At 47.8% G+C, this 26,142-nt stretch overlaps 1 protein-coding gene across 1 annotated transcript in view; it reads right to left on the bottom strand.

The window, feature by feature from the left end:
* Nucleotides 1-26,142, bottom strand: part of RRBP1 (ribosome binding protein 1) — a 66,186-nt gene that overhangs the window by 10,744 nt on the left and 29,300 nt on the right. The window contains 9 exon segments of the mRNA XM_079129630.1: nucleotides 40-130; nucleotides 3,268-3,302; nucleotides 3,411-3,580; nucleotides 5,658-5,796; nucleotides 9,133-9,286; nucleotides 11,372-11,490; nucleotides 12,343-12,495; nucleotides 16,218-16,340; nucleotides 17,463-17,611. Coding sequence (XP_078985756.1) covers nucleotides 40-130; nucleotides 3,268-3,302; nucleotides 3,411-3,580; nucleotides 5,658-5,796; nucleotides 9,133-9,286; nucleotides 11,372-11,490; nucleotides 12,343-12,495; nucleotides 16,218-16,340; nucleotides 17,463-17,611 — 1,133 coding nt within the window.

Genomic DNA, 26,142 nt, shown 5'->3' with positions numbered 1-26,142 from the left:
TTGCTCTTCCCAGCCCAGCTCAGAGGCCTCCACACTCACATTATTCTTCCCTTTCTGCTGCTCCACAGCCTCCTTGAGCTCAGTGGCCTCCTTCTCCAGACATGACACCTGTGACTCCAGCTCCTTGAGGCTGTGGGGTGGGAGGGATGCAGCAGGTCACCACCTTGGCTCCAGGGTTCATGCCTACCCTCCAGTTCCATCTCAGGAGGACCCCCTTCCTCCGCCCAGGGCACCCAGACGACCTGACACCCACACCCAAAAAGCACCTGTGAGACATACCCGCTTCTGCCTTGCCTCATGCAGAATGCCCAGAGGCCAGGACACAGGCTCCAGAGCAGTCAGTGGCCAGCAGAGAATGTGCCCCAGCAGTCAGATTTCCAGAACATCTACTCTAGTGACTGAGCTTGGTATGTGGCTTCTGCTAGCCTATGTCCCATCCTGTCACCACAGAACATGCCAGCTGGCCCTTCCTCACAGCTGCACCTGGCCCTCAGAAGACCTACACTGGGCCTTCTAAGGCACCTGGGCTGAAGACTCATAGTAGCGCTGTCATCTCACACCCTGGGCACCATTGCTCTCCACAGCTCCCCACAGCCTGACTTCTAACTCTTCTGAGACCCAAGGGCTCCTCCATTCATTTCTGTACACTGGGATTTAAGGAAATGAGCGTTGAGGCAACTCCCCAGCACTGTGGAATCACTGAGTGCCAGTGATTTCTTGTGCTTCTTTTCACATGAAGAACTCCGTGTGCGTCAACCGCCCTCCTTGTCCAGAAATGAGAGATCACTGTTATCTCAACACTGTACTCAAGGCTCTGGGGACCAGCTTTATTTAAAAAAAATTTTTAAAGAATTTTTTTAGTTGTAGGTGGACACAATACCTTTATCTTCTTTTTATGTGGTGTTGAGGATTGAACCTAGGGCTTCACACATGCTAGGTGACCTTGCTACCTCTGAGCCACAACCCCAGTGCTAGGGACTAACTTTGAATGGACACTTTAATAAGCCCCTTTCCACATTATGATTTACCACAAATGGGAGGTCCAGGGACATGTGAAATCTAAAGTCTAGAAGTGGTCAACAAGTGGTCTGAATCAGCAATTTGAGCCACTCTTGAGATGCAGGGGCAAGTCCCACAAAGGAGCTACAACCCCAGCAGCCTGAGAAGGAGAGCTCTGGTGAATTGCTGGCCACATGGGGAAATGTATTTGTGTTTCTTCTTGGAGGTCATGGTCAAAGACCTTTGAAAACCACCATTCTACTGCATACCTACACTGACCTATAATGTCTGTGTGGACTAAGCATGCTGGTTGTTCCAACCACCCATCTGATAATGAACTCTGACTTGGCACAGTCTTGTATTTTTAACCTGAATACAGTTTGCATCTAGCTTTGAGAGCATTGTAGACTTTTGGGCATTGGGTTTAGGCCCAAAGAACTGTGACCCCACCCTCAAGCTCTACTGAAACCCTCAGTTTATCCCTCAAATCTCTGTATTACACATGGGCATCCTCCAGCAAACCACCCCCAGAGAGACCCTGAAGAACAAGACCCTGAAGAAGAATCTGCAGGCCAATGGTAAGGACACACTGACCATCACCCCCTTAGCAACTGCTGTCAAGTTCCAGAACCAAAGTTTGGGACTGAATCACTTCTCTCTATTCCAGAACAGAATGTCCCAGCCTAGACAACTTGCAGGTCAACTATGATGCAAAAAATTAAAATGAAAAAATAATTGCAATGTGACTTAATATTTCTAGTAGTTCACTGTGTGGTCCAAGAATCTAATCTTAAAATGAGAAAAAATAAATAAATAAGTACAGTTTTTCTATCCCTAAAAAAAAACCATAGTGAGAAATAAAGTTTGCCCATGACTTGCAGGAAAAGGAGGAGGAAAAGGTTGGGTTCTGGGTCTTCCGCAGGAGGGTGGCTGGGTTCCTTCTCTAGCCCCCAAACCACAGAGCCCTAGGGATGCTGAGGAACACAGGCTATAGCCTAGGAAGCTGTACCTGCTGAGAAGAATACCAGTAGGTGACTCTTTGGCAACAATAGCCAAAATACGGGAATCCTACTGGTGACAGCCTAGGACATGTCCAGCAGTGTTTGAGCAGATAGACAACATACTCAAGGGAACCTTGGCCGTAGCAGCCAGGACCCAACTCTCAAGACTGTTAGCAACTGCCCCTGAGGTGATGGTCACAAGGATTCTGGTCCCTGATTTGAGTTGCCCCACCCAGGTATTAGCTCTGGACTTAGCAACAGCAAGAAGTTCCTGAGCACAGTTCACTGGAACTGCTGACTCAAGAGAAAACGAGATCCAGCCAGCAATGAATTCATGTCACAAAGGAAAATAGCCCTGTGGCAACATCAGCACTACACTCCTCCAATATCCCAAACCTCTGGTTCAGCAGAGAGCCTGGGCCACACCCATTTCCTCATTTAATTTATGGACCTCAGTCCCTACAATCCCGTGCCTTATAGATACAGAAAACCTTCTAACCGGCCAGTCTTTCCCCTCAGGAAACGATGACTGGATGGATGCAGCTGGCAAGAAGTCTGCTCCCAACCTCACTGAGGCTCTTGTCACCCTTCACACAAATAGGTGTTGCTCTCAAGAGTGGGAGCAGAGCTTGCTACTGTTTGAAAGTGGTTTGTCCCCCAAGGGTTCGTGTGTTGGAAGCTTAGTCCCTGAATGGGGATATTAAGAGGTGCTGGCACCTTTAAGAGGTGGGGCCTAGTGGGAGGCAGCTAGGTCACTGGGAGTGCAGCCTTATGAAGGCGCTGATGCTGGTTTCAGAGTGAGGTGGTCCTGAAAATGAGTTGCTATTAAAAAAATAAGCCTGGCCCCACCCTGATTTTAGGCTTCCTGGCTTGCCATGTGATCACTCCCTCTTGCATGCTCTATCAGTCCTCACCAGAGGCCAAACATAAGGGGCTGCCCAATCTTGAACTTTCTGCCTGAAAAACTGTAAGCTAATAAATCTCTTTTCTTTTTAAAGTACCCAGCCTAAGGTATTTTGTTAAGCAACAGAAAGTAGACTGATAGCTCTTTGCAAAGTTGACCATTTGCCTGCCCAGGGCTGTATCCTTTCCTCTAGTCACTAGAATGACAAGGGGTCCAAGGGGGCCTCTGAAAGGGTTCTTTCTTGTGAAACCTGAGTGATCTAATGAAAGCCTGAGCTTCCAGGAGCCTTTAGTCACCCCATGCTGAGGCTGAAGTGAGTAGGCAGGAGCCCTGTGGCTCCCTGCAGCTGCCTTGCCAGCTTACCGCATCTGCTGCTGATCGGCTTCAACTTGACTGGCCTGGAATGAGACAGAAAGTTCCTTGGTCTCCATTAGACTCACTTGTGCAGCAATGAGTCAGGAGGGGAGCCCCTTTACCCAGTGCTGTCCTCCCAGGATTGGGCTGACCTGGGTATCCCGGGCTTGGCCTGCCTCCAGCAGGGCTTCAATGGACCGGATCCTCTCTGTGAGCTGTGAATTTTCTGCCCTGGCCTCCTTGAGCTGCCCATGAAGACCACTCAGCTCCTCACACTTGCTCTTCACCTCCATCTCAGAGGACTGTAATTTGCTGTGCAATTCTATTGCAGAAGGAAAATTAAAGAGAAGTCAGGGGCTGGAAATGTGTAGGATGGATACCCTGGGTTGCCGTCCTCTCCAGTGACAGGCACAGGGCAGAGACCTCCCTCTTCAGGCTCCTCTGTGTGCCTGGGCATCTTAAGACACACTTCTAACCACTGGGGCTTCTTATTCACTGTTGAACAAAATCAGAGCCTGGCGGTGGTGTTCTTGAGGACCACTAGGGTAAAATGAAATGCCCATAGGCCACTAATGAGAAAATGATGGAGTCTAAAATGGATTTCAGTTGACGTTTCTGAAGATTCATTCTTTAGAAGACTCTGGCTCATATTAGCTGAGACCAACAGTAGGGGTGACATGGCCAGAAACTATTTTAAGGGTGACTATATGGACCTCAGTCTGTGCCCTTCCCGAAGCCTGTTCTTGGGCCCTACTCAGGAGCTGTCCTCTTCTTCAGGTGATCTCAGAAGTCCCATGGGTGAGTACAGTCCACCCGCCTGTGACACTGCTATCTCCACCAGGACTGACCTCATCAGCAGCAGCACCTCTGTGATCACCTGGACCAAGCCCTGTCGCCCTTCTGGATGAGTACAGAAGCCTGTCCCTGTACTCCCTGGGGCATTCCTGACCCCATGGTCCATTCTCCATCCAGTACCATAGTATCCAGAAGTGCAAATGAGGTTATGCCATTCCCCGGCCCCAACCTTCCTGTTGACACTTTACATAGCACCCAAAATCCTCACAGGGAGGTGACCAGGGCCCTGCCCATCTGGTCCCACACTAGTCACTAGCCTTCTCATTCACTTGTTCACCTTCTTTCCAGAAAATGAATCTTGAGAAACTTTCAACTAAAGTCCATCATTTTCTCATTAGTGGTTGGCTGGAGTTTCATTTTACCCTAATAGTCCTCATGAACACTGCCACCGCGGTGTGGCTTTGTGAATTTCTTCATCAGCTAATAAGTCCCAAGACCAAGTTCAAGTTCATTCCCCTCTCAGGGGTCTATGCTGGCTGGCTTCCTCTTTGTGGGACTGGCGCCTTCCATCATTATGATTTAGGTTTAAGTACCCCTCCTACCTCAGAGAGGCTTCTTATGACTAAAGTCATACCTGGCCTTCTAGATCAGTGACCAGTAAACTGGCTTATAAACTCCCCTCTCCATGTCTATTTTTATAAACAAAGTTTTATTCCAAAAGTCAAGTCTTCCAGGTGTGGTGGTGATTACACCTGTAATCCCAGTGACTCGAAAGGTAAAACAGGAGGATCTTAAGTTTGAGGCCAGCTTAGGCACCTAGTGAGACCCTGTCTCAAAAAGGAAGGAAGGAAGGAAGGAAGGAAGGAAGGAGGGAGGGAGGAGGAAGGAAGGAAGGAAGGGAGGGAGGGAGGGAGGGAGGAAGGAAGGAAGGGAAGGAGGGAGGGAGGGAGGGAGGGAGGGAGGAAGAGTGGGTGGGTTGGGGATGTAGCTCAGTGGTAAATGCCATAGTTTTAATCTCTAGTACCAGGAATTAAAAAAAAAAAAAAAAAAAATAGCCAAGCCTACTTGTTTACACATTGTTTATGGCCACTTGTGTCCAAAGCAGCAAAGCTGAGTAGTTGTAATAGAGACTGTCTGGCTCAGAAAGCCAAATATGTTTACCATCTGTCCCTTCACAGATGAAGTCTCTGTGTAGAGGGCACTGCTGGATGAACCTGTCCTTCACTGTTCCTGCCAGCCCAGTGCCCACAGCAGTGGCTCAGGAAATACAGTAAATGAGAGTCAACCTCTCACCAGCCCCACCTGCTGGGTATCCAGCCTTTGCAGGCCCTCACTCTGTCCCCAGACCCCAACCCCACTTGTGGCCTACACAGCCTCCATCCTCCATATCCAGTCCTTGCAGGCCCTACTCTCCAAGCCCAGTGGGCAGTCTGCTCCCAATTTGACTCTGCAACTCCAGCCAGTACTGACATTCCAGACTCTTCAACTTTTGTGGGGGCGAAGGAAGGGGATACACAGGCATGGCCCTGGCAATCTGGCTAAGACAGGAAGCAGACTCCTTTGGGACCCACCAGGAGCAGGGGCCATCGGAACATTGCTCTCACCTGCCAACCGCTGCTGCTGCTCCTGGGCCTTTTCAGCATCTGCCCTGAGGCTGGCATGGCTGGTCTGTGTGCGGCACAGCTCCCGGCTGACCTCATCCAGGCGCTTCTGCAGAGCTTCCTCACTTTCCTTGTGAGATACCTGGAGAGAACAGAAGAAAGAGGGCTATGAGGAGGGGAGGAGGCCTGGCCCTCATCAGTTCTCAGGTTGAAAAAGACACAGCCCTCATCAAAGCCCTGTGTGGTCTCTGACTTGTGTATAACAAAAGAACTGCACAAGAACTTGCCCAAATTTCACCCTGGCCAGCATCCTTTCAATGAGAGAAGCAGCTGCCAGGGACCTACATGCATTTCCCACTTTGGGGGGATGTAGTGTGTTTCAATATTTTTTTTAATCTTCTGAAGTGATTTGTGAATACATGCTTGTTGCAAGAGTCCAAAGATAATTATTCAAATAAAGTACATGAGGAGTTTTCCCAACGGGATCCTTGACACCTTCTCCAGAGGTAGACAGTTGGCTGGAGTCTCCTGCCTATAGCAATATGCATTTATATCCAGATGGATGTGGCACACGCTTAGGATCATTTATATGGCAGTTCTCTTAGTTCTTTCACTTAATATTAGAATGAACCACATAAAATTGCCAGTATTCAGTCTTTACTCCACAAAAATGGCAATTTCATATTTTTCAATCTGGTATCTCACAGACTTCCACATCACTAGATAGATACTTGTTTAAGAACCACACACAGTTTTAAGGTGTCCAATGTTTACCCAATTCCCCATTCAGTGGCAGGCAGGCTGCTCTCAACCTCTGGTGGGCCCAATCAAACCTCCAATGGACATTCTAAGTCAAGGGTTCCCAGAATTGAGCTCCTGGAATAGGAGAGGTGGGCCCAGCCCTTCAAAGAATCTAATTCTTCAAAGGACCAGATCACTGGCTACAGAATTAACAAGCTCAGTTTGAACAGGGCCAGGAGTGACCTTGGAGCCTCTGACCCAAGTGAGGCTCCAAATCATGCTTCGTGGCCCACCCCAATTTCTTTCTCTTTTAGGGCAATGGCTACACAACATGGTGCTAGGCTAATTGCTTTGAAGAGCCATGGAGGCAGAGGTTGATCTGGATCCAGAAAAGTCATCACCAAGAATATGCCCAGCAATAGTCTCTGCATTAGAATGCAGCAGGAGATCAGTTCCATTCCAACTCCAAGGGATGAAAGGAGAGGAAGGAATGATTGCCACCCCCTCCCGAGGGAGCAGACCAGATGTTTCTCCTGGACCCAGTCTCCTTCCCAGGGCTGCAACAGCCTTAGCTCTGCACCTGTCACTGCAATGGTCAGGGCAGATACACTTTTCAATGGAAAAACCACCAGCAGCTTCTTCCTTTCTTTTTCTTCTTTAAGGAAAGGTTGTAGGGAGACCAGCTGAATGTTTGTCCATCCATGATTGACATGTATTAGAATAATGGTTCCACCAACAAGCAAACAACCCACCTGCCTTTGGAACCAAAAACTGAGAATCTTCAAAGGAAACCATGTGGATACATCTTAGGACAACATTTCTTTTTGGAAGGAGAAAGTGGTCAGCACAGCCAATCACACTGAGCAATTTCAAAAGCTGGTCCCATGGCCATTGGAGATTGGTATAAAATGCTTCCTGAGTTTCTAAAATTCAGTTCATTCACTGGACAAATGACACCAGCACTTTCAAAGGACACTTTGCACTCTCCTCCACATAGGGTCTCATCAAACCACCCAAGGGGAGGGTCAAGGGTAGGGATCTGCTCCCTGATGCTAAAGCTTTGTTCCCAAGGTCAGCACAGGAGGCTACCCTTACCCTGGTCCTTGAAGAGTTGGCTCACAGTGAAGGGGTTTCAGGTGAGAGAATGACAAAATAGAGTCCCAATTTTACTTTAGCACAACAGGCCCTTTCTACAACCTAAACTTCTAGTCTGAGAAAGTTCCTAAATGGGACTCGGACATTAATTGAACTTGTTTTCTTCTAAAGGCAGCATTCTAGGACTAGGCTCTGAGTATATCAGCACAGTTCATTCCCACGGCCACTCTACAAGATAGGGACTACTATAATGCCCATAGCACAGACAGGGAAACTGAGGCTCTGAAATAACTTGCTAAAATCTGAACCCAGTAGCTGCTACCAGGGGCTTCACTATCAATATCATGAGGGACAATGCCACACACCCCAACATCCCTGTCCACCATGCACAGAATCTGTGGGGTTAAACTGGAAAAAATGGATTCCTCTGCCTAGCCACAGGCTGTGGATGAGAGTCCAGAGACCTACAGGGGTAACATCTGCAGTTGGTGGCTTGCCAGGGCCAGGCTTCCACCCTGGGCTGGGTCCTAGGAGTGACATGTGACAGAAAACCTGGGTGCAGGAGTGAAGAGTTCATCCTCAGATGTACCAGAACCACCTGGGAGCCTTTAAAATTTAACTGTAGCCAGGCCCACTCCCAAGAATCTGATCCCACTGGTTTGCTTTACACAAAAATCAGAAAATACGAAGACGTCATCCATCATGATTCCACCCAAATTCAAACTGTGTTTGTTATGTTGTTATGTTGTTGTTGTCTTTTAGTACCTCATATAAATTCAAACATCAGTCTTGGAATTTCATGTCTGGCTATTCTAGTCACATGGCTTCGTTTCAATGATACGGAAGAAAAAAAAAAGCCCAAAGCATCTAGGATCACCAGGATTTCCTTGTTTTCCAGCAAGTCAACCTCCACACAATTTGGCATCAAAGCTCCTCATGCCTAAGGTGACTGCCCCAAGTCTAGTCAACCTTCCTTGACACAGGCCAGTGGAAACACTGAAGTCATCAGACCAGTGGGCAGCAAGGCCCCCAGGCTGAGGAAAACATGCTAGATAATACCCAGTGCACTTTGGGGAAAGTCTTCCTCTCTCTGAAAGAGAAAAGGCACCCTCCTGGGAAAACGGATTTTAGCTACATCCAAAGGCTAAGAAAGAAGAAAATCCCACTTGGATTTAAAGCAGGAAGATGCGTCTATAGCCAGTTAGCTCACTGGATTCTCCACAGCTGCAAGATCACAATGGCGGCAAATATGGAAGGATAAATGTATACATAGAGCTAGACTCGGGGTCCAAATTCTGCCTCTATTGTGTCCTGAACATGGTTACTAACTTTTCTGTGCCTCAAATGTGCTCACGAGTAAAATGCAAACACTAACAATACCTACTTCATGGGTTACAGGGTTTGTAAAATGCTCAGAACAAAGCTTAGCACATAGAAAGCATCCATTTAATGCTAGCTATTACTAATTAATAAGGCTAGGGTTGAGGGTTCAAGCTCTACCCAGCACTGCCTACATCTCATCTCCATCTGTTAGTCATGGCTGGAAAGGCATGACTTGGTGTGGCTGCAAGCCCTGCCCATTCCCAATATGCAGACAGGCTCAATGGGCAGTAAATGGGGGCACTGAGACATCCCTACTCACCTGCAGCTGCAGGACCTGCTTCTCAAAGGCAGTTGCCTTGGCTTCCAGGGCCTTCCGCTGCTGCTCCTCCTGCCGTGAGGCCTCTGACTTCTCCACCAGTTCCTTGCTGACCTTGCTGAGCTCCTGCCGGAGCTTTGCCAACTCTGCATTCTGCCTGCAAGACAGTCACAAGTTCCTGAGAAAAGGGTGACAGGGACTGGTGGCCCATGCTTCCCTCTGGAATATCTGCTCTTTTTAAAGTAGGTGCTCACATCTTGAAGCCATCACTAAAGCCTCTTTTGCATTGTCAACCATGTGAAGTTTGCTGTGTTTTGCCAAAGATGTTTTACCAACACAGTATATGGACCAGAGAGTGCGAAGGGCAAGATATGTGCTAAAGTCTCCCACAGAAGCTCAGAATCTACTGGAAATTCACAGGGAAAAAAGGCCAGACACTCTTCTCATTGCTGACCTGGGTGCAAATGAGCTGCAGATGAGGCAAACATGACTTGCTCCCTGCAGGGCAGAGCAGCAGCTTGCAGAGGCCACGTGTCCCACTTCACTGGCCTACACAACCATAGCCAGGCCAGGAAAACCATCCGCAGCCATAGCCCAAGGCACTTGTGGAACAGACCCTTCAACACTGCACTTCAAAGTGGTTCATCTGGAGTTACAGAAGGAAACTCAATTAAAAGGAAAGGAGGGCAGCTGGAGGCCTGCTCCACTGCAAGCAGGGATTGACAGTGAGACACCAACAGACAGGGGAAAGCAGGGTTGCAAAACCTGATTGAAGTCAGCTCTGCTCTGCTGACAGGTGGGGTCCCACCTTTCTGACTTGGGTTTCCTCATTTGCACCAGAGTCCTTGGTAAGGCCATCAGCTCCTGTGCTTCACAATGCCAAGATTTAAGCAACCCGGGGTGGAAGTGAGAGGCTGGCTGGCAGCCCCTTGGGACTGCCTTGGAGCTAGGAGCTGGGGTCTAGGAAAACCCATGCTGCTGTTGAGCACCCCACACCAGGCAGGGCTTCCAGACTGATGAGAGGCACAGCCACCACATCCAGGTTGACAAGTCCTCAGGCTTTAGAGCATTTCCCAGTAACGAGCCAAAACAGATTCTATGTGTCAGGGAAGCCAGCGTGTTCTTCAGCCCCATGCTCCTCTTCCACTGTGGCTTTTAAGGAAATGGCAGTCATAAACCTCTAGGCACTGATGTGTCAGGGAGGAGATGAAGATGTGTACACACACCCAGAGGTAACCTTGACAGAAGGATGGCATGGGGAAGGCAGCTGTTAGACCTCCCTCCATTCTAGGAGAGCCACCAGAAAGACCTGTGGCCAGACTTCCCTCCCTGCCCAGCTCCTGTACTAAGGCTCTCTTCATCTGACTCCTGGCTACAGGATGAGGATGCCAGTGCTCTCTGCCTTAGCCAGTCCTCTCTTGGTGGGAGGAGATGCTCTGGGGAGAAAAGAACCCCATAAAGTCCCTAAAGGACACTTCAAGTCAAGAGAAGACAAGACGAGCGCATGGACAGACAGTACGCTGAGTTTCTTGAGAGATGGCCTATTGAAACTGCAGGCCCAAGTCAGGGAAGCAGAACAAAGTATGGCTGTACTCAACAGCAGAGGCGAAGAGCTGCCCTCCAGAGCTGACCAACTCACCGTGTGCTCAGTGGCACTTTAGCACAGTGGGCCCGTGTGCTGTGAAACAGTACTCAGTACCAGGGTGTCAGAATGGGAGAGGGCACTCCCAATGGAGGACTAAGGTCCCTACACCACCAACAAACTTGCATCCTGGAAAAATAGCTTGACCTTGATACTCTGGGCAACAACCAGGAGTTTTATGAAGCCCTCCATAAGGCATATTGTGAAGATGGGCACTGGGCAAATTTCACTCTTCCAGGAAAGCAAGATGCTGGCACCAGCCAGGGCCTGAGGGAACTCAATTCCATGGACACCATATATGTTAGCAAGGCCAGCCTACAGGATGGAGCACCCTGACTCCTGCTGAAATCTTCACAACCTAAGGGGTACCAGGCCACCTGCCAGAAGACTCAGCTGCTCAAAGCCCACACAAGAGATGAAGTTTGGGATGCGGCCTGGCACAGGGAGGGAGTAGAAACACACAGGCAGCTAGGCCAGCCCCACATTCAGTAAGAAACTAGAGTGCATTGCCACAGTTTTGCAAGCAACCTGCAGAGCCACCTGGAGTCCAAAGTCCTCGGAATGTGTCCTGGCAGTATTTGAACAGGATGCTCAACTTACTTGCTCTCCACCTGGCTTGTGGCCTGGTTCAAGGCATCCCTCAGGATGGAGTTCTCCTGCTGCAGGCGGGCCAGTTGGGTGTTGGGACCGTTCTCCAGCTGCTCCTGAAGAGTCCGGATCTGAAAAGGCATCGACAAGGACACAAGAGTGTTGCTTGGCCATATTAAGAGAATGCATTTCTGGAGTAGGGTGAGTGAGGTCACAGTTCACAGAGAGAAAAACCCCAGAGGCTCCATTTGCTCCATATGGAGGTTGGGAAGATGTTATAAAATAGAAGGCCTGAAAACCACATAGCTCCAGCATCAGAAGCTTGAAGCTAAGTGTAACCCCAGCAACAAACCCCTCTTCCTCCTCACTGCTCCCAAGCACTCAGCCTGAATTCCAGTTGAGCACCCTGGCCAAGAGCCACTCCATGCATGTCTGCCTCTGAAGTCACATGGATTGACTCTTCTGAGATAAAGTATACAGCTACAAGTCAAAACTACCAGAGAAAGACTAATTTATGACCCTCTGACCTCCCTAGCACCTTCTGAGATGCTCCCAGTGGCCATGGATCAAGCAGAGGGCAGGTTTCAGGAGATAAGTATCAGGCTCTAACAAGGAAGGCCAGTCTGGATAGGGAGCGGCCCGCAAAGATGTGCCATCCTGGAGCTGTGGAGTTTCGGGCCTACTGTTTTATACAATCCTTCCAACCATATCTGGAGAAGATGAAGACAGCATTATTCCAGTTTCACCTGGAAGCTAACACCTTGGTCTGCTGTGGGCCCCTAAGAGCTGGAACACATTGTTGGTCACTGAGCTAGGCTCTTAAAAGTGTTCTTTAAAATACATTTTACACCTTTCTGGTTATTAACATAAAATGCACACACAATGGGCTGCCTGGCACCATTCAGCCAAATGCCATGGGCTTGGCCCCTGGAGGCATCCTCAGCCCTGGGCAGACCTCACACTAGGCCTGTCCTCTTCCATACCTTGCCCTGCAGCTGCTGCACCTCCTTCACATGCTCACGGTAGCTGGCCTGCATGCGAGCCTGCACAGCTGCAATCTCCTGTTCCCGGGCCACCAGCTGCTTTTTCACCTTGGCTTCACCAGCTGCTGCCTTGGCCTTTTCTGCAGCCATCTCCTGGGAGAAGCACAGAGAAAGACTGGTCAACAGAGCAGAGATGAGGTCAGATTTCTTCTCTTTTAGGCTTTTTTTTTTTTTTTTTTTTTCCAGTCCTGGGGATTGAACCCAAGGAAAGATACCACTGAGCTATGTCCTAAGTCCTCTTATTTTTTTATTTTGAGACAGGGTCTTGCTAAGTTGCCTAGGCTCGTCTCCAACCTGCAACCCTCCTACTTCAGCCTCCCACATAGCTGAGACCTCAGGTGTACACCACCATGCCCAGCTCAGATTTATTTTCTTGAAAAACAATTCTCATGGTGGTGGGAGGAGTGGGGTTAGGAGCTCCATGTGGAGCCCAGTTTTCTTTGACTGAAAGATGAGGTTCAGTCCTGTCACCAGTGTCTGTCAGAGTACAGAAATTACTCTCTGTTGGCACCTTTTTGTTTTGTTTTGTTGATTTCTCACTGCTAGCCATCATCCCCAGGGCCTTGCACGTTCTAGAAAAGTGCTCTACCACTGAGCTACACCCTTAGTGCTGTTAGCACCTTTTCTTGGGACCTATTCACACTTTCTTTCCAGCACTGTTTCCAAAATGTAATGTAGCCCCATAGGCACTGAGTTCCAAGGCCTGAGGAGTGTCCTTTGACCTGCCTCCCTAATGAAAGCTGGCAGTTGGCATTTCTCCCATGGCACCCCAGGGGCACATCCCTTGACATCCCAGAAGGCCTCGGGGATCCTTAACCACACTGATTCAGAGCCCAGTCTTCTCCCAGGCCCTAAAGTTCAAGCATCAGAGTGGGACACAGGATAGGAGTGTGGCTTCAAGGACAGAGGCCCTGGTGACAAGGTCCAAGATGCCTGGGAACAACTGGGAAGGTTTTCCAGAAGGCTGTGCCTTCTTGGCTACATTCCTGGAGCACTGGATTCCTCAAACCCACACAACCAGCCCTGAACATTCAGAGGTCCAGGATCAAGCTCAGCAACTCACGCAGATGGTGTCTGAAATGGCCCTTGGGACCAACTCTGCTAGCACTTCCCACATGTGGGAGGCATGGATACAGCAGATAACCCAAACCTCAGTACATCCAGATAAGGCCTTGAGCATCAAAACCTCTTGTCTAACTGTAAATACTTTCCTACAAAGATAAAGAAAACATATGGAAGGGACTAAGAACACAAGGACTATCAACTCACTGGCTCCTATGGAGGATTAAAGTAAGGAATACTTTCACATCGTTAATAACCTATTCGCTCATATAATTTCCCTCAACCATGTTGGGCTAGAGAATAAAGAATGAGATAAGTCCGTCAGCTTGGCTTAGGACCTAGCACTGCTGAGGACCCAATGGCCACAACTCCAGGAGCACAGGGAATAAAAGTGTCCAAATGCATAATCCACAAACCTTTAATTGTTTTTAAACAGAGAAAGATATAAAATGCCAATGAAGGTGTTCTCTCTGCTACAGCTGGTCTCAGCCTCTTTGGCCAGAGACTGCCTTCCAAGGCTCAAAGCCTACAGGAGTCGGATACAGGTTGACAACAACCTCCTCCTGGGACAGGGACATAGGGAGCTCCAGAAGGCTCCCAAAGGAGGTAAAGGAGGTAAGCAAAGGTAGGACACATGGGGAGCAAGTGAGCAACAGGGAAGGGATGAAGGCCAGAGGTGCTGGAAGGGACGTGCTTAGGTTGTAGACTTGGGACTGAAGATTGGGATTGACTGGCAGAGCCTGAAGGGCATCCTCTTGGGACCAGATCACCATTTGGAAGCTCAAGAGGACCTCCTCAGGCTGCAGAGACCAGGATATGATCAGGGGACAGAGAACTGAGGTCGGATGTGCTATTAAACTTCTGTTGCCCCAGAGGCAAGGCCTGGTGCTGGCTGGCAGGTGAGAAAGGCAATAAAAATCAAAGGCTGTGTCTCTGCAGCTCACACTGAGGAACACATTCTACTTTCCCAATAGGGATGGACAGGATACGCATCTCAACCTGGCGAAGGTATCTGAATTGTGGGCTAGAAATCAAGTCATGCAGCTACCTGTGAGGGGGATCTTGGGCACTGAGTAACCAGCACAGAGGCCACATCTAAGGGGGCCTCCTACAAGGGACACTCCCTCCTTCACACCTGCCACCCTGCCCTTTATGGACAGAGACCTCAGTAATGGGAAAGAGACAGGGACACAATACACTACCAGTGTGGCTTACCACGAAGCCCATTCTAAATTAAAAGGGAGCAGGGTACAAGTAACTAGCCAGGCAACTATACAAACCAGCTGGCCATGTAAACACTTTCCTATCACTTAAACTTGATTTTGGGGGGGTCAACAAATTTTCTTGAAATTTCTCAACTTGTTTAGAAAGAAGACACAGGAGAATGGCTCCTCCAAAACAAGACTCTTCATCAGTGGGAGCGCTAGTTAGTTGGTTCTTGAGCTGTGGAGGGTTCTGATTTGCCGCATTGGCCAAATAATGTGGTGTTAATACTCGTCATAGCCTAGGCCTAACTCCCAGCAATGTGTGTGTGGAATTAGGAGGAAATGTGCACAACTAGCACTGGTGAACCAGGACAAGGTTATTGGTTATTTAACCAATAACCGAGAAGGGTTCAAACAAAGATCAAGCAGATACATCTTGGGAAAAAGAAAAAAACATGTAGAGGCCACTGAGCACTAGAGCACTAGGGAAGGACACTATACACTTGTTTATTTGTTTTCTGCTTCTGGGTAAAACCCGAAGAGTAACCATCTAAAGGCTCTTCTATTCTCTAGCCTGCCCCCACCCAAAGAACTTTCCTGTCTGGCTCAGAGGTGCACCCCTGAATAAACAATGAAATTGTTTCATTTCCAATTCTTCTCAAATGAGCAGATGGAAATGCCCAGAGGAAGAACTGCGGCCAAGATGGTGTTGGACCCTCCTCATTTCCCCACTGGCAGGTAGGCAGGCAGAGGGCATGAGTAAGCTTGCAGCACTCTGAGGGGGAAGACAGCTTTCCAAGGAGGCAAGACCACCCCTGATGGGGGCTCTCCTCACCCTGCCCAGCACTCCCTCCAGGAAGGCTAGAGCATCAGGACTCACCTCTCAGAAAAAGACAGAAGGGAGAGACCCCAGTGAATTAGGCAGGGGGAAAGCAGTCCCCTACGCCTCAGATCCTGACCCACCTTCACTGATCATCAAGCCCAGTTCATTGGCAGTGCAAACCCGTTACCAATTACCATTCAGAGTGCAAATCTTCTCTGACCATCCACGAACTAGTTCTAAGGAGCCAGGGGCTCACTGGCACATCATTACACTGGCATCATAAAAAAAAAGGAGAAAAGCAGTCCCTTTTGCCTCCCTGCTGGAGTCTTAAGAAAAAACCTAGATCAACTGTGCCCACCTTCCTTTCTAGAGTATTCCCCAAAAGTTGTCCTGCCACCATGAGATTGGTCAGGTACATCCCCATGACAAAGTGAAGTCCCCAATCCTTGTTTAACTTGCAACCATAAAGAAGGAACCCACTCTGCCCCCTCACCCAATCTCCCCCCTGGGCTCTTCAGACAGCTCATAATCTCAAGCCACATCACTCACAGGTTTGATAACAGTTTCACACCTGGCATACAAGCTGGGTCAGAAAGCTGCCTGTCTCAGAGCTGATCCTGGGCCCATGATCTTGATCAAGGGCAATCATGGTTCAGGGAGGGGCCAGCAGAGGACAGGGAGGGGTATGCCTTCTGAGTGGGCTCGCCTCCTTGCCTGGGCTGTACCTTGTTGAGTTCCCTCAGTTTGCTCTTGGCAACAGCCGCATCTTCTTGCTCAGTGGCCAGCAGCTTTTCTTTCTCTTCCAGCTGGCGTTTCAGAATTGCCACAGGGTCCCCCTTCTGAGTCGCCTAGAAATGCCATGAAGCCAATGTTAACAGAGGAGATGGACAGATATTTGGCTTGTCCCCTCCCCCACTCCACCCCCAAGTAATCAGACAAGAGTGAGGCCTAAAGGCCTGATGAAGTGGGAGCAGAAGCTTCAAGGCAAGCGGTTCCATCCTAACTTCAGGCACCTACAGTGGAAAAAGGTAGCCCTGCCCAGCCACCCAGCCTCTACAATAGGGATCCCTGGGGTAGTATTTAGGATCCTCATGTTTCCAGACCCCCTGAGCCAGTATAAGTAGTCTGGAGGACACTGATTGCAGCCTAGGGGCCAAATGGAGGTGTACTCTGGAGACAGAGGTCTAAGACGGCTGAGCCTCTTGTGTGGTAACCCTGACCTCTTTCAGCACTCATGCCCAGGAGACCACCCCCACCCCCAACATTCACTGAGCAAGGACCTTGCAGCATTGTTGAGACTATGCACAATGCATGTCACCCCCTAGTGATAAAAAGGGATTAACTCTCACTGGACTCAGGGAAGGAGACCCCGGCCTGGCTCTCAAGACACTCCCAAAACCTCTAGCCGCTGAATACTCCAGCAAAGTTACCATGAATCCAGACTGGATACAAAAGGAACACATAAACACAACATTCCTAAGGCAGAGGCACCAAGGGTGAGAACTAGCCTCTGAACTTGCTAACAGCACGAGGGACATCAGAGAAGCACTTCAGGGCTCACCATCGGGTTCTCTCACACACTGTGTTCCTACACCTTCCTTCCCACACCCTGAGCTCTGGCCACAGATCAATAATGCCCCAACTCCTGGGTTCTATTCCCCAGGACTCCCTGTAATGCAGATGTCTGACTATGACCCTTAAGAGCCTTCCCGTCTTGGTGGCAAGGCTGCGGCAGAAGCCAAAGCATTTGCAGGGTGATTCATGCAGCTTGTGCATGGGCAGAAGTGGCTAGGTCCTGCCATGAAGAAGTGAAGACTGTTTTAGGCGCATTCTCCCTACAGTTTGGCAAGCAAGTATGGTTGACGAGCATCTCCTGGGGATGGGAGTGTCTAGGACCAGGCAACCACTATAGCTCATTGATCCCTAAGAGGGAGAGTGGGCCCACTACAATGGCCTCTAAGTGGGCTCACCTTATGCCAGGTGTCCTGAATGATGCCAGTCTTCTCAGACAAGATCTCAATGAGCTGCTGGGCCTCACCCTCATTGAATACCATGCTTCCAACCGTAGAGACCAGTGTCTTGTAAGGCAGGTACAGAGGGCTGTTGGAATCCAGGGGCCCTGGAATGGGAAGGAGTAGAGGATTACATTCACATCCCAAATGACAGACACCATAATAAAGCCCAACAGAAGGAGAAAGATTTGGTCAGTGACAAGAATTCTGTCCCTCTGCCGAGGGTCAGCAGGCTGGTGGCCTTGTGCTCCTTTGGGGCACTGAAAATTAACAAATAATCATCCCCTGCACTGCCCTTCTAATTTGCCAAGAGAAAGTCCCAGTCTGGGCGGGAGTAACATCCCTCCCTCCCTTATATCAAGATGCACAATTAAGCAAGTTGTACTTTTCCCAAAGGCTTTTTACCCCCCACTCATCTTTTTTTCTAGCAAACACCCTGGTCCCGTTCTCACCCTGTACAAATTCAGAAGATCTTCCCTTGACTGACATGTCCCTGTGTTCCTATAGACCTCAACAGCCCAGGGAACTTATCATTGACCACAGACACTTATCACAGACACCCAGAATGGCACACCCCAAGCCACGAAGAAGGATGGAAGATGACAGCTGCTTCCCATGTGCCAGGGTCAAACACTGTATTTTCAACACTCCCTGAATGAAGTTTTATCAGTGACAGGTTTGGGGAGAGGGCAAAGTGGGCTGGGTTCTTCCAGAACGGGCCGTCCACTTGCGGGTTCCTGAGTGACTACCTAAAGGACACAGAACCATTCGCCAACAACCAGTTATCACTAATGAAAAACTCCTCACAACCCTCCTGCCCTGCATTTACAGTGTGTTCTCATCACAGTTCACATGCAGCCTAGACACAAGAAAGGGTAAACTGAGGCACCTTGCCTGAAATGCCCAAGCAATTCCTTCTGCTGAGCCCCAAATCTGCACCATGGCTGAAACAGAAGGCTGAAAATGAGCTAAAACAAAATGAAACAACAACAAAAAGAGAGCAGGTTGCAGCAGCACCTTCAGCTAAGCCCACCTTACCAGGACAACAAATGGGGAAGGTTTCTATAGCAACCTCAAATTTTCTGACTTGTCACAATATTTTTACTTACCAGTCACAATATTTTCATTACAAGTTAAAGCACTTAGCATGATACCTTAATAAGGGGAACGTGGGATGTGGGAAAGTTGGTTGCTATGAACACCTTTTATTTTATAACTTCTTACCCTGGTGAAGCTTGGGAGATTAAAAATAGCCTGGCTGACATTAAAGGCCTAAGAGCTTTTAAGTGCCACAAAAATGGGTATGGGAGGGTATGCCCCCTTTTTTCTTTATACTGGGTTATATATGTATATATAAAATAATTTTAATTATAAACTTATGCACACAAGACAAAATTCTAAGTATAGACAAGTCAAAAAATTAAATGCATCAAGACCCCTTTGTGAGCTCACCCTCAGGACTCAACCCACTGGAACCATTTTGGCTTATGGTTTCTTGCTTCCCCCCTTAGCCTCCAGATGCATGTTCACTGCCACCACTGTCCAGGAGGGGAAGACCACCTATTCAAAGACACATGGAGTCGCTAAAGAGGCAGGACGGCCATATAAGCCTATGTCCAGCTGATAGCTGCAGAGACATTTCCTTTTCTGATTCAGAAAAGTCCAGCCACACGTGGCTAATGAGCACTTGCAATATGGCTTATGAGACTTGAAATATTCTACAAGTTGAAAGTATACATGGGATTTCAAAGACTTGGGATTTAAAAAAATGTAAAATATATGTAATAATCTTACATATCAATTACTTGTTAAATGAACATTTTGGATAAATTGAACTAAATATGTCATTAAAACTCATTCTACTTGGCCTATGTTAAGCAGCTAATAAGGAGCATTTCAGTTACATAAGTGGCATATGCCTGCAGCTCACACTACACTTTATTTCTCCTGGACTCTACTCCTTTCCAGTCCAAGGGACCTCCAATATGACCCTTGCCAGAATCTTGGCAGACCCTGTCCCTGAAAAGGCCCCCGGGTGACTGAGGACTCTGGCCTCTCTTAAACTCCACTTGAAGACACTCTGCCAGGCCCTACGGCCCGAATGCACTCCATGAGAGGAACATCTGGATAACACCAATGGAGGAGGCCTTGCTAGTGAACATTGTTTTCCTGAGCAGGCTTCACCCCAGCCAAATACTTCTCCTGGTCTTACAGTGTTTCCTAGGATCTTCTTTCAGTGGTATTCTAATGAATTTTTATTAAAACTTTCTAGTATAATTTTATTAAAGTTTGTTAGACATTTTAATTTAAAAATAGAAACAACTCATAACAAGTAAAGCAATCCAAAGCTATGTAGAGCAAAACTGAACACTCTCTTCTGCCTCCCACCCATAGAAACTTTCAGTCTTCTCCATGCTTATACAAAAAGTTCCTTTTAAGTTATTTTTAGAGAGCCATTAACTTCACGAAACTTTTTTCATTAAATATTTTAGGTAAGAACTCTACTATCTCTATTCTCCCCAAATCAGGGGCAGTAAAACTGAAAGAAAAAAGAAAAGCACTTAGAAGCAGAAATCAGAACTTCTGAGCCTATCAGTGAACAACGAGCATCATACCCACAGCAGCCTAACATGCCCAACACCTCACTCACGCCTCCAACAAATACTTGAAGACTTGTTAATCCTTGGTATTGTGAACTTTTCTTTTTTCTTTGGTACTGGGGATTGAACCCAGGGGCGCTTAACCACTGAGCCACATCCTTAGCTCCCTTTTCTGTATTTTATTCAGAGATAGGACCTCGCCGAGATGCTTAGGGCCTTGTTAGGTTGCTGAGGCTGGCCTTGAACTTGTGATTCTCCTGCCTCAGTCTCCTGAGCCTCTGGGATTACAGGTATGTGCCACCACGCCCAGAGGTATTGTGAAATTTTAAGGCACTAAAACAAATCTAAAATATATGCCAAAGAAATGTTAAGTCACCGGGTTCAAAAAGACAGGACTGGAGAATTTTAGAAGGTCAGCTCCCTGAAGGGCAGATGCTACACCAGTGCTTGCCCCTTTTTGGTGGGTCTCAAAGTCCAAGGAAGGATAGGACAGGAGGCCTACAGGAGGAGAAGGAGGAGAGAGCAGAAGAGTGAAGGAGATGCAGGTTTTTCTTGCTGTGATGGTATCACCAGAACCCTGCCTAGTGGGGGACACAACAAGAGCCTGAGAGCCAGGTCCTTCAGGGACAAGACAGGTGCTATGACAAATGACCACACAGACCTGATCCCAGGGCATAAGCTTCCCCTCAGCTGGGTGGTCCTAGTGTGTTACCTCATCTCTGGGTGATAACTCCCAAGGGGGAATCTGGACCAGAACCCTCAGAGCTGTCCAAGAGACTAGAAATGAGATATTCATGTGTACCTCCTAAACTCTAGAGCTCACAACTAACTCAATAAAAAATAAACAAGTGAATAAAGCCACCATGTGGCTGAACAAATACATCTGTGGGTCAGGTTCAATCTGCATGCCACCTCTGCTCTTGGCCAGAGCAAGGTCTCTGTAGCCAGGTGGCCTAGGCTGGAACTTTAACTCAACTCCTTCCCTCCTATGTTCTCTGGACAAGGGGCTTAATCGCCCTTTGCCTTTCTCTCTATATAAAGTAGGAGTAATAATCATTTCTTCCTAACAGTGTAGCTGTAGATGGTAAATTGCAACATGCTTGAGACAATGTTAAAGCACTGAAAAATAAATTCACAGCATCAGCCTTCAAGGCCCCCAGGGAGAATCCCAGACCTTGATCCCCTTCAAAACAAAGACCCCTGCCCTCTGCCTGCTCTCAACAAAGGAATGGAGAAGTCATGCAAAGGTGAGGCTTGGGAATGATGCCCTCCAAGGCCAAGTCTGTCCAAGAAGATGGGTAGGACAGAACAGCAGAGTCTGGGGATACTCTTGCTCCAACCTCACACCACTATCCTTACTCAAGATGCTAAACTGATAGCAAAGTCTTATGCTTTCAGGACTCTCCACCAAGAAGCTTGCAGTGGCTCAGATAATGTATACAAAGCCCCAAACTTCAAAACTGCACTGACTTCTGTGACCACACTGGAAGGCTTTATCACCTAAAATTAAATCTGTCTTACAAGGAGGCATTTAGGGATCTTTTTCCCTTTCACTGCCAACTGTGGGGTACTTTGCCTGCATGATCACCAGGCTACCCAAAGGCCAGGCCTTCGCCATAAAAGGAAGATGTCAACCACAAGGGGACCCCTGAGACTAGACAGCCCAGTGCTACATCAACAGATGCCCCCAACTCCCTAATCTCCAATGTCCAACTGCTGGAATGTTTCTGAACAGTTCACATGAAACTTCCTTTGCCAAAGGGGAGAGTATCAAACCATTTCAGGAACTGCCTTCCGGGTGCCTAGTGACAGCTGGTGACTAAAAGGAGGGGTTAGCACCTCAGCCCCAGTTTGGGCCAATCAAAAGGCTCCAGCTCAACTCCAGCAGTTGCTGCAGGAACCCAGCTGCCCTGCCCAGAGAAGGCAAGTGCGACTAGTCTCCAAACACAAAGACTGTACCTACTGGTACTTAGCAGTCTGCAAATACTATGCCCAAAAAGGCAAGTTTAAGGTAGGACTTCATCTAGAAGAGGCAGTCGACACAGGACAGTCATGCAACGGAGTAATACGATGGGGACCGGGGGAAGCACCTAGAGCAGCAACATCAGGAAACACTTTAAGGTAGCCGCCTGAGTCAAGCACTGCTACAGGAATGAAGCAGCCCAGGAAGGCACCAAGACTTGCAGGAGCCTGGATAGTTAGATTCCCAGAGAAAGCAGAAGAAGGTGAAGCTGGAGTAGGTCCAAGGCTTCACAGGCCCCAGGGATCTGGAGTTTATCCTGTAGGCAGAGAAATGCCTAAAAGGGAGCAAGGTCTATAGTTTGATTTCAGTATGCCAAGATGGACCAGGATGGAGGCAAACAGTGCAGGTAAAATCACAAGACATGGGTCCAAACCCAAAAATATTTAGGAAGCCAAACTGGTGGGAGAAAGGCCCAGGTATCAACTCAAAGACCCCGACTGTAGGACCAAACCCAGAGCATGATCTTGGGAGCTAGGAAAAGAATCTAATGGAAAAGACAATTATTTTCTTAGGGACTATCCACACCCCTTCTGAATGCCTCTCATATGTACTGAGGCAAGTCCAAGAGCTGCTGTCTCCGGGTCTTGCACAGGGGACCCCACAGGAAGGAAGTCACACCCCAACCCCAAGCAGATTCCATGCCCAGCTATCCCCAATCACCCTAGCCAAAGTTAGGTCTGCTATAGGAAGGTGAAGGCCCAGGACCCCAGGAAGGGGCTCCCTGTCCCTCCTCAGCACCGAGCACCGTACAATTACCTGCACTAACAATCAAAGACTTAGAGGCTGAAAACAAGCTCCCAATATCCGTAATCTCAAGTTCAAAGCTGTTGCCCTCTTAATCAGCGAAGCCAACTCCCTCAGGATCCTGCCCTGAACTCACATGTGATATACCATCTTTAGAAATGAGCACTTAGACCAACATCACCTCTCCCTATCCACGTGTTTATGGATTGTGGCCATGAAGCCTAGGGAAAGTGATACTTACAAGGCCCTTGAAGAAATGAGGGGCTAACAAATGCATCAGGAGACAAACTATGATTCCTCCCACCCTCACTCAATGTTCGTCCACCCTCAGCAGCACACACAAATGGCAGACTCCCAAAGTCAGCTCAGGCCAGGCACTGCTCAACCCTCCTGACAGAAGCAGGCAAAGGAAGAGTGCCTACACTTGACCCCTTACTGCTAAGGACAATCACATCTGGCATTTCAAGTGCACTGGAGTTAAGCACAAATAATGTCAAGAGCAACCTATCAGGAGCCTTTTATTGAGCCCTTTCCCCTTGATTAGGAGGAAAAAATAATGTTCCCAAATTAAGAGGAAGTGTATTAAATGGTTCTAATGGAATTAAAAATGTCCTATAGCCTGAATGACTTTGTTTTCCCTTTTATACTTCTGTCCCCACCCCCCAAGAGATTTCAACAAAACAACAATTTTATACCTGGGAAAAAACCTCACACCGCACAGTATTTTTAAAAGACAGACAACTAATGGAGGACCTCTGGGCAAGATTCCTCCTTGGGCATGCAAGGTCGGTGGAAGAGAACACGATTTCAATGACAATCAAGATTTTACCTAATGCCTGCAGAAATAAACAAGATGTTTACAATATTGGGCTTTGTAACTACAGTTGCCTAGGCAGTGACTAGAGTCCCAGCACTGCCATGCCTTAAAGTGACTAGATTTCTGGAAGACTGTCATCTAGCGGCTTCTCACTGATACTTGGCTCACTTCCCTAGGGTCTGTTTTTGTTCCCCTTTTAAAAAAAGAGGAAGAAAGGCAAAGTTTGGGTTTGAAGAACTTAACACAGAAGGTGAATATTGGCTCAAAAGTTGTCCTCAGAGACTCAGACCCTGAGAAACTAAGTTAAAGTCAAAAGAAAAAGCATCACTACTGGATGGCAGTGGGCAAAGAGCAGCTGCAGGGAAGGGCAGTGCAGGGGGACTGTCTGGGAAGACCCTGTGCTGCCATCTGCTGGTCATGCAACTGCTGGAAAATCTGAGTTCTGCTTTGCATTCTTTAAAAACAGGTAAAAAATATAAATCTACTTTACATAACTGTGGGGGATAAATGCAGGGAAAGGAGCATCATAAGCCACACATCTCAACAAATACCAACTAAACACCACCCTCCCTGTGGTGACCAGCACCAGACCTAGGACACAGCAGGCTCAGGATACAAGAAGGATGGTGGTGGTGGGTGAGGAATAGGAAGGTATGTAACCATCATTGTAACAAATAGTTTAAGCAAGGACTATGTTCTGCTGTGGACACCTGGAATAGTTTTCCTGTTAGCTTTGATAATTCCTCCCTATACATTCTAACCTCTGCCCCTATTAGGTTATAGAACTCAACTCTAGACTTTGGATTATGTTTCCTGTTGTGTATTTCTATCTGATCTGATGAAAGTTGAATGGTGGTCCAGGTAGGTTATACACAAGGACTCACAGGCCCCATCCCACCACCCTCACCCTACAGGAAGCTGCCAGGTTCCAGGATGTGGGAAACACCCTTAACTTTCCACAGTTCACAAACTTTTACCAGTGTGTGCCAGGGGCTGGGATAAGCATTGACATCCTGGTGGATGCCTGAGAACTCCTTTCAGCCGCTTTCTCCCTCCTGAAGGGTGGTGGGGCTCTCCTGGCCCCAGAGTAAAATAAGTAAATGTGAGCAGGATGGGAAAGTGGGGGGTGCCACTCAATGAAAAGCCAATCCACAGTCTATGAGAAGTGCCTAGGGGCCCCCTTTTCCCATCAGGCAGGAAGGGAAAGGTCTTCAGTAGGCTCCCCAGCTGTGACCTGGTCTCAGCCTCTTCCTACAGCAACATGGAGTGAGTCAAACTCCAATTAAAAGCACACTGTACTACAGCCCATGCTAATTGTGAGGTCCCTGAACAAGCATACTGTACTTCACAGGTCTCAATCTCTCACCCATTTAGGGCATAAGCCCATACTATTCTGATTCGGACTCAGTTCCAGGTGCAGGGATGGAGCACACCTCCCAACGTACTTCATCCCAATGTACTTGGTAACACCAAAATGCCGATTAGTAAGCAATCAACGCAGCCCAGGGCTCGGAGCAAGAGGTAATCCAACATAATTACAAGGGCAAAGACTAAATCCAAGGATAAAAATAGATTTTTAAAAAACCATAACCATATACATATGCTTCCTGTTCAAGAAACTGGGCTTTCCCAACATACTATGCACAAGTTCTGGGCAATCAACTAAGGTCAGTGATGGTGCCAAAATGCAAGACACTTAAATTCTGGGGAATTTTCACTTCTTTAGGATTCTGCCAATTCCCTCCTATATAAACAATTAAAAAGAATTCAAACTTATTGTTTCATAGGCTGATGTTTTCCCTCACTCCATGGTGGGTTTATGATGCTCTCCCTTGAACTTACTGTCATTTCCACAGTGCCATAACAGAACCATGTGAGCAGTGATTAACTCAGAAAACAATCGTGCAGGCCTCTCACCATAAATTGCAAAATGTTTTTGGAGAGCAATGCAGTACCATATTCCTAAATTAAAAATGTACCCACCTTTGACTCAGCAATTACACTTCTAGGAATTTACTTTATAGAGACACTCATACAGCAATATATGTACATCACTGCAGCATTAATTTTAGCAGCCAAAAAAGCCTGCACACTACTTAAGCATCATTTAAATAAATTACGATACATTCATGCTTTGGAATGTTATGCAGCTGAATGTGGCAGTTTTGCAAGTGCAATGTGGAAAGATGTCACCAATACACTGTTAAGCAGAGAGCAGTTTCTAAGCTGTGTAAACCACTGTTGCATGTGATGAGCAGAGTCTCCAGGGGCCCTGGGGAAGAGTTTGGTGATAGGTGTGGAGTGGGAAAGACTCAATTTTCACCTTCCATGCTTCTACACTTTTAGAATTCTGTTTGCTGGAAACATTTATGTAATAATAAATTTTAAGAAGCAAGGATTAGGAAGGCAGGTGTTCACTGTCAAATTACAGCCATGGACAAGTGGTAAAAACCT

This window comes from Sciurus vulgaris (genome assembly GCF_902686455.1).
Source record: "Sciurus vulgaris genome assembly, chromosome: 2".
Classification (NCBI taxonomy): domain Eukaryota; kingdom Metazoa; phylum Chordata; class Mammalia; order Rodentia; family Sciuridae; genus Sciurus; species Sciurus vulgaris.
The sequence above is the reverse complement of the archived record's forward strand: the minus strand, read 5'-3'. Positions and strand labels throughout refer to the sequence as shown.